General features: G+C 35.8%; 2 protein-coding genes across 4 annotated transcripts in view; both read right to left on the bottom strand.

Annotated features, from left to right (window-relative positions):
- Positions 1–13,349, bottom strand: part of Ten-m (teneurin transmembrane protein Ten-m) — a 210,721-nt gene that overhangs the window by 50,539 nt on the left and 146,833 nt on the right. The window lies entirely within an intron of this gene.
- LOC149482017 (uncharacterized) lies at positions 1,488–6,120 on the bottom strand. The gene is made up of 3 exons (XM_089704278.1): positions 4,627–6,120; positions 3,724–4,550; positions 1,488–3,524 (listed from the first exon to the last, which is right to left on the bottom strand). The coding sequence occupies exons 2-3, from the start codon at positions 3,732–3,734 to the stop codon at positions 1,769–1,771; spliced, it is 1,767 nt and encodes a 588-aa protein (XP_089560404.1). The 5' UTR covers positions 3,735–4,550; positions 4,627–6,120; the 3' UTR covers positions 1,488–1,768.

Genomic DNA, 13,349 nt, shown 5'->3' with positions numbered 1-13,349 from the left:
TTAAAGGACAGGAAAGTCATAAAATGTAGCTTCTTTTAAACTATAAACTATTGCAAACATCATGAGATTCACAAGACGTTTCCATACATCTAGAAGAATGACATAACTTAATGGCACTAAACCTTGTAATTAGGTCAGGCCACTTAATTAACAAGTGTCATTACGAATGTGCCCGGTGCGGCCGTTGACCCCGTGACGTAAGCACTGACATCTCGGTTTTGAAGAGCCCGAGGCGTGACTCTGCGTTTGTTTCTTTTTAAGGATTCTGTTCTATTAAGATGTATTTTCTAGCTTGCAACAAAGTTGTAAAATTTTAGGGTAGATTTGTAGCTTCAAATTATGTTCATCGTGTTGACAAAATTTGAGTAGCTACCTATCGCTGTATTGTACTGTAGTTAGCAAAGCGGTGCTAATTTTTGTTAGGTAATTTCAAAAACTATTCTATTTTGGTCAGGATTTCAGTGGCAGAAGAAAATGTCATCCTAAGAAGTTTCTCTTTCATTACGAAAGCATATTAACCGTGTACCTTGGACAATGTCGTGGGCACATATGTTTCTATAAAGAAAGTCTCTTTATAAATTTCCGAATGACCTCTAGACATCTAAGTGATAGAAAAAATACCAAAATTAGACGAAGTCTGTCGCCGAATATTTACTTACATAATATGAATGTAATAAAAACATGTGAAATAAAAAATGTATCATAAAATAAGGTATTTCTCAGAATTGCTATTTAGAGGCAAAGTAATTTTATTTATTTCTTCAAGTATAATAAGTGTAGATTTTTTCTTTGTTTTGTAAAAGTATCTTTAATTAAATTTCTTTCAAGATGAAACAATACAATAGTAAAGTATCAACATTTCACAGCTGCACTAAAGTTATCTAACAGTGAAATTCAAATGCAGTGCATAAAAGGTAACAATAGTAGAATAATTTAAACCATAATAATAAATACACGTAACACGGATCGATTTAAAGCGAGGCAATCCCAATAGTAAATTTCGTTCGCGCCATTTCACACGAACGCTGAAATTCCTTTTTTAAATTTACTTAATAATTCACGTGGCGCCATCTGTGCGTGGACCTACATTTCACGGTTTCGAAGTTTTTTTTATTAATTCATCGTTATAAATTGTCGGTAGTTAAGATAAAACAATTTATGTTGCATTTAAATGTAATTAATGAAATTTATTATGAAGTTTTGCTTAACAGAAAATTACGGGCCATTATTTTCATTTGCGAACATAATTCTATTGGATAAATGATGCGGAAAACTGTTTATGTAACGAACAGATACAGGAAATATGTATATTCATTTCATAAGTGCAATTGGCGCTGTAGGTTTCAGCCAATCATGAGTATACGAAAACAAACACATTTGATAAATAGGTGTGTATCATTTCAGATCAGACAAATGAATTATTATGAATTTATTATTCTTCTTGAGTGTGTGTTGACGATTGGTTCTAGATTTTAGGTGGCGAAAGAAGATGAAAATAAACTTGTGCGTATATAGTTTAATAATAAAAATTACAGAGTGCGTTTGGTAGAATTAATTTTAGTGAGGGAGTGTCCTGCTCAGCGGTTGCGTGGCGAGTCCAAGTCGTAGAGGACAGTGGGGTCAATCCGCGGCCAATCGCACGGCGCCGCGACGTGACGCCGCGATGACGCAGTCGCAACGCTCCGTTCCGCACGATTTTGTTGCGGCAACATGCTCCCGGCCTTGGAACGTGCTGGTTCCAACGAACTGTCGACCACGAAGCGAAGAATCAGCTATCTGGTGAAGGAAGCGGACAAATTTTAGTGAACGCCCGACGCACGATGCCGTCTGCAGTACGAATGTCGGCCACTCGTGCTACTCCATCCTTCCCCGGATATGTCGCGTGGATGCGCCCCAAGCTCCACTTCAACGGCGGCAATCGGTCGTCCTTAATGAGAACGAGCGTGTTCTCCTTGAGCTCCCCCTTGTGCTGGTGCCATCTGGTTCGCGTTTGCATCTCGGAGACATACTCTTTGGACCAACGATTCCAAAAGTGCTGGCGTATTTGTTCCACCCTCTGGAACCTCGGGAGACGAAGCTCAGGCACGTCGTATAGCAGCTCAGCCGTTACAGGTGCAGTCAGCGGACGACCAACCAGGAAATGTGCAGGGCTAAGTGGAAGGAAATCATTGGGATCTGTGGAAAGATGGGTCAAAGGACGGGAGTTCAGGACAGCTTCAACCTGGGTCAATACTGTGCTAAACTCCTCGAACGTTAGATGTGCGTTACCTACTACACGTTTGAGATGGTGCTTGCAGCTTTTTACTCCAGCTTCCCACAATCCCCCGAAATGACTAGCGTAAAAGGGTATCATTTTAAAATTAATATTTTGCGAAGTTGCATATGCTTTAATTTCATCAGAACAGGTAGCTAAAAATTTTTTGAACTCATTCATGAGACCGACAAAATTCTTCCCATTGTCAGAAAAGATAGTCACGGGTTTACCTCGCCGCGATATAAAACGTTTCAAAGCTAATAGATATGATTCCGACGATAGATCGCTAACAAGTTCCAAGTGAACCGCGCGTGTAACAAAACATATAAATAAGCATATGTACGATTTTTGTAACTTAGCACCTCTGCCTTTACGATTCAACGTGAACACTGGGCCAGCGTAGTCGACACCACAACGTATAAACGGGTAACCTGGGTCCAGACGCTCCTGCGGTAGATTCCCCATAATAGGCGCGACCGTAGTCGGTTGCAGTCGTGCGCAGCGCATGCACGAATGTACCACCTTCCTAGCGAGGTTTCTGCCGCCGACCGGCCACCACATCTCTCTGATCGTAAACAGTAGAAGCTGTGGCCCGGCGTGGAGTAAACGTTCATGCTCGAACCGAAAAAGCAAAAGTGAAAAATGATGATTAGCTGCGATTAAAATAGGAAATTTTTTATTAAAACTAAAATTTGGCGAATTTTGAATACGCCCACCTACACGAATTAAATTATTATTTGCGTCAAAGAATACATTTAATTTAGAAATTTGATTGTAGCCTGATATATTCGTTATATTTTTATTATTTTTAAGCGCATCGTAAATATCGGGGAACGATTCCTGTTGACTCAACTTTGCTAACGTTAATTCAGCACGATTTAATTCCTCGACTGATAATAAACCTGTCCACTTATTAGTTTTATTTCGCGCGTTATTAATAAAACGTAATACATAAGCAGCTGCGCGTTTAAGTCTATTATATTGTGAAAATCGAGAAAAAATAATTAAATTATCGTTTAAATTATTACTTATGTGACAACAAATATTTGTAGATTTAATTTCCGGTAAATCTGTATTAATTAATTTGGAATGTTTTAAATCGGACAATTCAAAATGTACATTATGTAAAAATAACGGACCCTCCCACCATAAAGATGAGGAGCTAAGCGCTTCTAGACTTTGCCCGCGTGAGACTAAATCGGCTGGATTATCCTTGCCTGCGACGTGACGCCATGGATGTTCCTTGGTCAGCTCGTGAATCTCTGCCGTCCTATTTTGGACATAAGGTTTTAATAAATTAATAGGCATACCTAACCAACCTAAAACGATAGTTGAATCTGTCCAAAATACAATTTTATCAAAATTTGAACGTAGTGATCCAATAAGCTTATAATATAATCGTGCACCTAACAGCGCACCACACAACTCTAATCTAGGTATAGTTGTAGGTTTAGTCGGCGCGATCTTACCCTTCGAACATATCAAGCGCACTGTGACATCAGCTGTTGCATTGATCGTACGAGCGTATGCGCAAGCTCCGTACGCGACCTGTGAAGCATCGGTAAATATATGTAGTTCGGTTCGCACTGGATCAATGCACATAACGTGACGCGGTATTCGTAAACTACTAAGAAAAGATAATCCATTTATAAACTTATCCCATATTAGCGAAATTTCGTTAGGAACCGATTCATCCCACGTCAATTTTAACAACCAACATCTTTGTAATAAATGCTTTGCGATAGTAATAAACGGACTCAATAATCCTAGCGGATCGTATATTTGTGAAGCACACGATAAAATAATACGTTTTGTCACTACTTCACTCTTTTGTATAATTTGCGTGAAATGATAAATATAATCATCGAGACTATTCCATCCGATACCTAAAGTTTTATTGTTACAAGTTTTATTCAGTAAACATAGATCGTGTGTTTGCGATTCATTAACGCTAGGCGTAATTAAATTTAAATTATGACTAAAAATCCATTTTCGTAATTTAATACATGCTGAATCTAAAAGACTACTAGTTTCTTTACAAATATTTTCTAATTCGGATATAGAATTCGATGAAACTATGAGATCGTCAACGTAAAAACAATTATTAATAGTATCGGCTACATACGGAATATTCGAGTGTTTGGCTAATTCCTTTAAACACCTACAACTTAGATACGGTGCGGATGCCGTTCCGTACGTCACGGTGTTGAGTCGGTACACCCTCAGCGGCTCTGAGGGATCATCCCGCCACAAGATCAGCTGCAGGTCACGCTGATCTTCAGCAATATTCAATTGCCTGTAAAATTTCTCAATGTCAGCGCATGCAACATACCTATTCTCGCGAAAACGTAATAAAATAGAAATCAAGTCACCTTGAATAGCAGGTCCAATCATTTGTATGTCGTTTAATGATACGCCGGAACTAGACTTCATACTCGCATCAAAAACTACGCGTAATTTAGTTGTGGTGGCGTGCTTCCTAAACACACCATGATGCGGTAGGAAATAGTGCGGATTCCCATACGTATTGACGAGACTCATATGACCTAAATTAATATACTCCTGTATAAAATCAGAATACATCTTTTTATAATTAGTATTTTGCTGAAGACGTTTCTCTAATGCGTAAAAACGACGTTCAGCTTGTGCGCGTGTATTACCTAATAACTCAGGTGATTGTTTCAACGGAATTGAAACACAGAAACGACCATCGGAAAGTCGACGTGTTGTGCGAATAAAATGTTCCTCACAAGCAATATTATCTTCGCTCGATAATTGCTGTAATTTATTGCTAGGCGCGGATAATTCTTCTAATTCCCAGAAATTCCTAACTAACTTATCGAGTGAATCATCTTCCGTGGATAACGTCGAATAATTACAATTAATATGTGATAATTTTTTATTACTAGTATACGGAAAAGATTTAATTGCACCTGACACTATCCAACCTAATTTGGTGTTTTGAAGGAAAGGACCACTTTTCAGGCGCATTTTTCCTTCGGTTATTAATTCCCAAAATAAATCAGCACCGATCAGTAAATCAATAGGTTGACTTTCGTAAAAATTGGGATCAGCTAACAATAAATTGTGAGGAATATTAAATTGATTTAAATTAACCGTGGTTGTAGGCAATTTTGATGTAATTTGGGGCAAAATCAAACATTGAAAACGGGCAGTGAAGCTCCCGTCGCGCGATTTAATTTCAATGTTACAAGATTGCGAACATTGCGTAATAGAATTACCTACACCGTGAATATGTTGAGTGGACTGTAATATTCGTATATTTAATTTATTTGCAAACGATTGCGTTATAAAGGATCGCTCGCTTCCGCTATCTAGAACTGCGCGTGCGCAATAATACTCACCCGATTCATTATATACTTCAACTATCGCCGTAGACAATATGACAATCTGTTGCGAAGAATTGTCATCCTTTGTATGCATAACGGTTTGTGCGTGATTAATACATTGAAGTTGCATGTGTGCGTTATCTACTGAAACCACTGAAACGGGATGCGTATTAGTAAGCGAGGGGTGCTCGTACGTAGTTAACGTCACTGTATTTTGTTTAATTGGTGATAATTTAATTGCATCACAAAGTAAACTATTGTGCTTTTGTTCACACTTTCTACACGGACCAAAAAGACAAGTACCAACTAAATGACCTGGACGCATACAATTAATGCATAAGTCTTTATCCTTTATGAAACTAAACCTATGTTGCGGGGATAAGTCGAGAAACTTCTGGCATGAATACAGCTGATGCTTTTCGTTACATAGCAAACATGACTTGTAATGGCTGCGCGACTTATTGGATTGCGATTTAGATTGTTTGTTATCCGAAACTATGTTGCAATGAATTTTGGACGATGAATTTTTATTTTGGTAAGTAGAAAATTTATTTGAGTTATTTGACATACTAGGTTTATTGTGATTTACGGATAGTGTAGTTAATAAATCGGCTTTTTCTTTAATAAATTCTAATAAATCGTTTAGTTTAATAATTTTGTCCTTATGTAATTTATAAAATGTGTTTTTAAATTGTTCCCACTCGCGTTCAGTGGTAGGATCTAACTTTGAAACTACGATATAAATAATCAAAGTGTCCCAGTATTCCGTGGGTTCTCCTAAGATTTTAAGAATACGTAAATTTTTTAAAACTGTATCAATTAAATTGTGTAATTGAATAGCCGATTCTCTTGAGACGTTTTGAAGTGAAAATATTGCCTTAATGTGACTTTGCACTATCAATCGCGTGTTATTAAAACGGTGTAATAAAAGCTCCCATGCAACCAGATAATTTTCGGATGAAAATTCAACGTTTTCTATAACGATTTTGGCATCGCCTTTTAAACTCGCCTTTAAATAATGGAATTTTTGAACCGGTGGTATTGTTTTCGAATTGTGAATTAAGGATGAAAACGTGTCGCGAAATTCTACCCAGTGTTCATGTGAACCGTCAAAGCTAGGTACAGAAATAGTCGGTAATTTTACTGAATCGTTATTAAAATTGTTACAGGTCGTATGGTCGTGCGCTAAGGAACAGTCAATGGATTTATTAACAGATCTATCCTCGGAATTATCTGGGTTTACCATGCAGTCCAGCATCGCCAGGACAACATAATATTCCCTCTCAAACTCTACGCGTGATTCTATGAGTTTATCCGTTTCTGACTCCGGGACAAGATCTTCGATTTTACTTTGTACTTGGTTGAAATCGTTCATTAAACTTTGTGCACCTGGTATACGTAATTTTAGTTCTGCCCTTTGATGTGTATCAAGATCCACGTTTTCAAAAGACGAAACATATTTCTTAAAATTCGTTAACCTGCATTTGATTAACCCCCTTTTTTTCCTCAAATCCTTAAGCTCCTTTTGCTCAGAAAGAGACATAATGACTGAAGTAAAAAGCTACAAGTACTTACGTGCCACGTGAAGCAGATTCTTCGGTAGCGTAAAAGCACGTGAGGAGGCAAGCAACACCGAAAGCTCTGGAATATACAAAGCACAGTATCACTCAGATGAAGCTTTACAGGGTTGGATAAATTAGCTGGCCGTCTTACCAAACTGCACTGTAATTTTGCGACTTCCTTGCCGATTGCGTCTCCAAAATCCAGGATGTGATCCGGTGTCGAAGGTCCAGATAATGTTGACGACGAAAGAAGAAGACAATAAACTTGTGCGTATATAGTTTAATAATAAAAATTACAGAGTGCGTTTGGTAGAATTAATTTTAGTGAGGGAGTGTCCTGCTCAGCGGTTGCGTGGCGAGTCCAAGTCGTAGAGGACAGTGGGGTCAATCCGCGGCCAATCGCACGGCGCCGCGACGTGACGCCGCGATGACGCAGTCGCAACGCTCCGTTCCGCACGATTTTGTTGCGGCAACAGTGTGTAAACACCCCTTAACTAGTAAAATTGTTTTACGAATAGTAACATACATTTTAATAACATTTTTCAGCCAACATTAAACTACAAAATCAAAAACTAATTGAACATCCTTCAAAAAATTGCTTACAACGTCCCGCCACGAACTGGATGACGTCATCAGTTATCAAAAGCATCTCTTAATAAATTGTCACTCAAATTAACAAAATCACTGAGTTCAAAGGGCCAGGGGCAGGAGCAGGGCCAGGGGCAGTGGGGTATTGGGGTAGAAACAACGGCACATTGTAATTGCTCCAATTTGTCGGTAGCACAGGCGCTCAGAAGATTGCTAATGACGTCATACCTCTTGCGTGCTGTATTGACGTTTTTATAGCATACGATATCGATACGATAATTCAAAGACATTTCTTAAAAAAATATGAATTCGATTTAGTAATTTCTTTTTCAGGTTTCCAAAGGATTTTCTGACCATACTTATATAAAATATGAGTTTCAAGGTGATAGTAATAATAATTTTGTAATTTACAGTATTTATGTGAATAATGAATGAAATTTACTACTACTACCTAAATTATAGTTCAGTCAATCATATATTTTATTTGTACTTTCTAAAAAAATCAATATACGATCGATTACCAGGTGCGTTTACATATAACTAAGACCTTGTACTTCTAGAAAAGGCAACACTGCTTGCAGCTTTGCCACCCACATTCCAGCATATTGTTTTCCGATTACCGCAACGACGTCGTGTCGTCAGTAACAAACGTCCCCCAGTCTCGGAGACCACAATTAACGTTCGTTTCAAGTTTTCTTGTGAGTGGAAAATAATTGCGATTGAGTTGCGAATTCAGTGCTATCTGACGCTAGCGAGCCCTTAATTGGTGCTTAAATAGCGAATTCGTATTGCGAAAACATTTTAATAGCTACGACTGCGCTGTCATTTGTACGAACCAATTATATTTATTGCTCGTCATCGATCTTATTAACGCCTATTCGTGAGTTAAAATGCAGTGTGAATGGTGTTGAGAGTTCTTGTAATGTGTGAATGTATTCAACATTCATACTGAATATTGATGCTTCATATTTATGTTGTATGGTGAGAGAAAGGGTTCCTTCCAATAGTATCATATCCTATAGTATAACCCAACTATGTACTGTTAGAATCAGATAACGATGTACATCGATAGTGCTGCTTATAAACTAAATATATGGGTTTTACTAGCGGACACATTAGCTATTATTTCTAAAAATATACCTATAAATTCACTTTTGTTTTTTGAAAAAAAGCATAAAATCAACATCAATCTGGCCAAAACCTATAAGTTTGTTTGGATTGCAACAATTTATTCGATATGTCATTTGAATAAAAATATTATCCTCCCGTTAGCAATTCGAGCAACGTAATTGACCTAGTTTTGTCCATTCGGCATTTCGCGTCGAATTCGGCTCGATCGGTCAAAACTGTCTCCCTAAATCTCTACAGTTAGACCAACTTTTTCATTCAATTCCTATATAACATTGAATACAGAAACATCGAACGTTTCTCTACCAAATTCCACGATATTAGGTGCCTCGTTTATTACTTGACAAGGGTTTACAGAACCTAATCATAATTCATTGATATTATCATAATTCGTGTCTAAATGTAAATTCGTACCTTCTTATTATGAGCGAAAGAACTTAATGAATTTATTCTCATTCCTATATTTCGCGAGGATAATTGAAATTTTCTTTATAATACCAAGTTTTTGTAAATAAAATGAGAACTGAAAGTATGGCTATGAGAGCTCTGGCTTTTAATTAGCAAACGGCGTTATCCTCAGAGCGGAGAGATTTGATTGTTGCTTTTTTGAGAGATGAATAAGATATTCGATAATGTCATTTCGTTGTTAATCCCCCGGGTTTTTGCCTTTTGTGGAGGAGATGTAGCAAAGCCATTGGTAATCCGATTTTAATCCAGAATGTTCGTTGTATTTACATTATTTCCCTATTTAACTGTATCACGACAATGAAATAACAAAAATAGAAAATGATTATCTAAAATTTAAAACTTTAACCAAAGTCGGTTTAAAATACATTGTAAATGTATCAATACTACCCAAACAGACAACAAAAAAGCTACTCTAATTATTACAAAATAAAAACATAACATCGACAATATGAAACCTAAAACCGTCTATGCTTTATCAAATTTCAATAGGAACTCAAATAAAGCGTAATTCCCATTCCACAATTATGCTGGTAGCAGGGCAAAGCGCCTCATTAGGGCGCCAAGATTCCGCGGGAAACCAAACCGGTGCGAACAAAGGAAAATATAGTTTATTAACCTTTGATCTGTGAAAATCTCTCCAAATTCTTGATAAGGAGCCGTTGAGGCGTTATTAGAATGTATATTGTCTCAGATATGATACGTAATCAATATTTTAACCTGTTACCGCCTTATTAATAGCAATTCGAGTTGAAGACATTCTTGATCTTTCACGCATATAATATTGAAGCAGTTTGGCAAACTTGCTACGCAGGTAGATTTGGATTGGCAGATTTACGTTTTATCTAGGACATGTGAGCCCAAGCAGCGACAAATTTAATCGTAATTAGAACAATTACAATACTATAAAATATCAAACGATGAATTTCTATTCTGGCAAATAAACATCGAAGTAAATGATACAACTAAAATATAAACTAAAAAATATCCACGAATGTTAAACAACGCTGATTATAACAATAACATCACTCACATTAATAAAAGTTAAATCTCACTACATGCTATCCTTGTCGCGTTCATACGTTAGAGTGAGACAAAAATTTCCTTTAAATTACTCGGAATAGTGCACTTATTGTTAGTACAAAGTATTTTGTGTACGCTTAGTTTGAACTCCGTTTATTATTCTCGGCGTAACGTTAAGTTCGGGCACTATATCTGGTTACATAATTTTACGGAATAAGGAAACATATGCTGTGAAGTTTGTAGGATAAAATTTTTGTTGGAATTTTTTAGATTTTGTCAGTTTATTTTTAGTAAAGAGTATTTAGCTGTGATACGCTGGACGTTGACTGTAGTTATATTTATACTAAATATAGAAGATGATATTAATGGTTATAAAGAGTAGCTCTACTATAGTTTCTTCTCGTTAGTTAAAGAAACAAATTTTGCGTTCGACTTTGTGAATACCGTAATATTACAACTTTATCGCTTTCATAGTAACTTATAAATAGAAATGTTCTTTCAAAGTTTCAGTTTTCAGTTTCTCTGGGAGAAAGCAAATAAAAAATCCACCACAAAACTAATTTTGTGTGACTATAAAGTATAAAGTATTAAATTAATGTTTTTGTTCTTACTTATCTCCAGAAAAGAGACGATTAAGTCTCCATTACGCACAATATAACAAAACAAATAAATAAGCGCAACTCCAAAACGATACAATTGAAAGAAAAATAAAAAATCAGTTGGATTTTTTCACAAGCAAATGTTTTCAACAAATATATTTGCCGTTCAAACAAAAAGTCGGGCGTATGGAGCTGTGATTTTTGTGAAATATTTTTTACTCTTGCTTCCAATTGCAGTCATTTTGTAGCCCACTCGCATTATTGGTGCCCGTTCTACATTTTTTGCGACATATATAAGTTAGTGATGTATCCTTGTGTTTTGTGTAACGTGAGAAATAGGTATACATACAAACTGAAAATGTGATTTCTGTCTATATATATTTTAAGCACTTCAAATACTGTACTATTCACTACTTAAAAAAGAGCGTGTGTGCCGAGTCAAAAGCGAAACTGCTTTGGCAAGTTTCAAAGATCCTAAAATCGTCGGTATTGCCATCACGCCTACAGAAATTTCACTTCAAAAATCTTCAACAATTATGCTACTTAACATCATAATTTTTGTGAACATAAATACGAGATACATTAAGGCAGAATAAAACTCATTAATATCTCGCAAACGAATAAAATAACACACCATAACAATGGGAATCGAATCGGGCACCGTTCGTTTAACAATTAAAGCTCACTTGAACGTCGATTGTTTTAATTAAACGAATTTCAAGAGTAATCGCATATAGTGCCACTTGCTAATGGGATTTTGGATCTTTTTTGTAAAATTACTGATCATTTATTGTATTATTTGTTCTTTTATTGTTTGTCTGTTATAAGGTCTTTTTTGTTGTTTGGTTTGACATCAGTATTAATATTACTAGTGAATAATCAAAAAAAAACAGTGAGTAGCTACTCTTTATACATACATATGTACATATTTATCATGAACAAAATATAATTAAACATTTAATCATAGATATTTATTATAAAAATCCTTTTTCATTTATAAAAATCAAACTGAAATCACTTTATTTGCGGCGAAGAGCGGAAAATAATAATATTATAGAAAAGTTCTTAACGAAGTTATGAGCGGAGTCGTAAGATAAACTAAACTGGACTCATTTCGATACAACTTTTAGTTTTTATTGAAAAACGTATTTAAAATCGTATTCGCGGGGATTTTTTTTCAATTAGCGCCGCGTTAGCTGAACAAAAGTTTTGTTTTATTTGAGCGACTAATAAAAACTACTGTGCATAATTTTATACAATAATTTATACTTTTTGTTTTAAAATAAAATTCTACAGTGAATTGTATGTACCGTAATTGTTTCTTTTTTGTAGTCTAGTTGCGAATAGAATAATATCGATACAATATAATATTTCGATATTTTCATTGCACCTTTTTTATACAAAGTTTTTAACATAAAGTATCTTCTGCCTTTACTGACTTCAAAAATCCCTGTAATAGATCTTATTTTATATTTATAAATTATAATACTGCCATAACATTAACCTTACGAAAAATCCTGCAAAAAAGAAAAACAAAATATTTACACCACTCAAAAACTTTAGCTATAAGCTTGAATACTGCCAACACAGGCTTTACAGAAACACTTATAATAAAACGTGACGATATTTCGCAAAAATCCATAAATCGCGATAATGACTGAGTAATTTTTATCTCTTTAAGTATAAAATAGGAACTCGCGCCATTGTGCCGAAGGTTCCCGAACATCAAGTGTCAGTGAACGATAAAAAATAATGCAAATTCACTTCGTCCCGGGATAATGTCCGATCGTTACATAGATAACAGATTTATAGGTGTTCCCGGGACGCGCGGGAGAAACGCGCTCTATTGTTGCTTGTGAGAAGCTTTATAATAGGCCTATGTGTTTATTGAGGAATCAATACTAATATTATAAAGCTGAAAAGTTTGTTTGTTTGAACGCGCTAATCTCAGGAACTACTGGTCCGATTTGAAAGTTCTTTCGGTGTTAGATAGCCCATTTATCGAGGAAGGTATAGCCTTCCTCGATAAGCGTACGTAGTACTATTATAATATATTCTGTGCTATAGGCTATATCATCACACTAAGACCAACAGGAGCGAAGCCACGCGGGTGAAACTGCGGAGCGCAGCTAAGTATGTGATAAATATCTATTCATAGTAAATAATAAAAAAATTAACAATTTCTTAATTATAAATCAAATGAAATTAAATACCACGTATAGATAAGTAGGTAAATTATCTATAGATAAGTAACGTGGGCTTTGAATATCTTCAAGAAAAATGCCTTATTTTCTAAGTTTATTATATTCTTCGATATGCCATGAGTCATATTAAGCAAACATTGTAGCATGAATATAAGACAAATGATAAACATAAAAAA

The sequence above is a fragment of the Colias philodice genome, chromosome 15 (assembly GCF_061535455.1).
Source record: "Colias philodice isolate Cphi_HAF_F1 chromosome 15, ilColPhil1 Martin Lab GWU primary, whole genome shotgun sequence".
Taxonomy (NCBI): Eukaryota; Metazoa; Arthropoda; class Insecta; order Lepidoptera; family Pieridae; genus Colias; species Colias philodice.
Note: the sequence above shows the minus strand (reverse complement) of the source record. Positions and strands in the feature narration are given on the sequence as shown.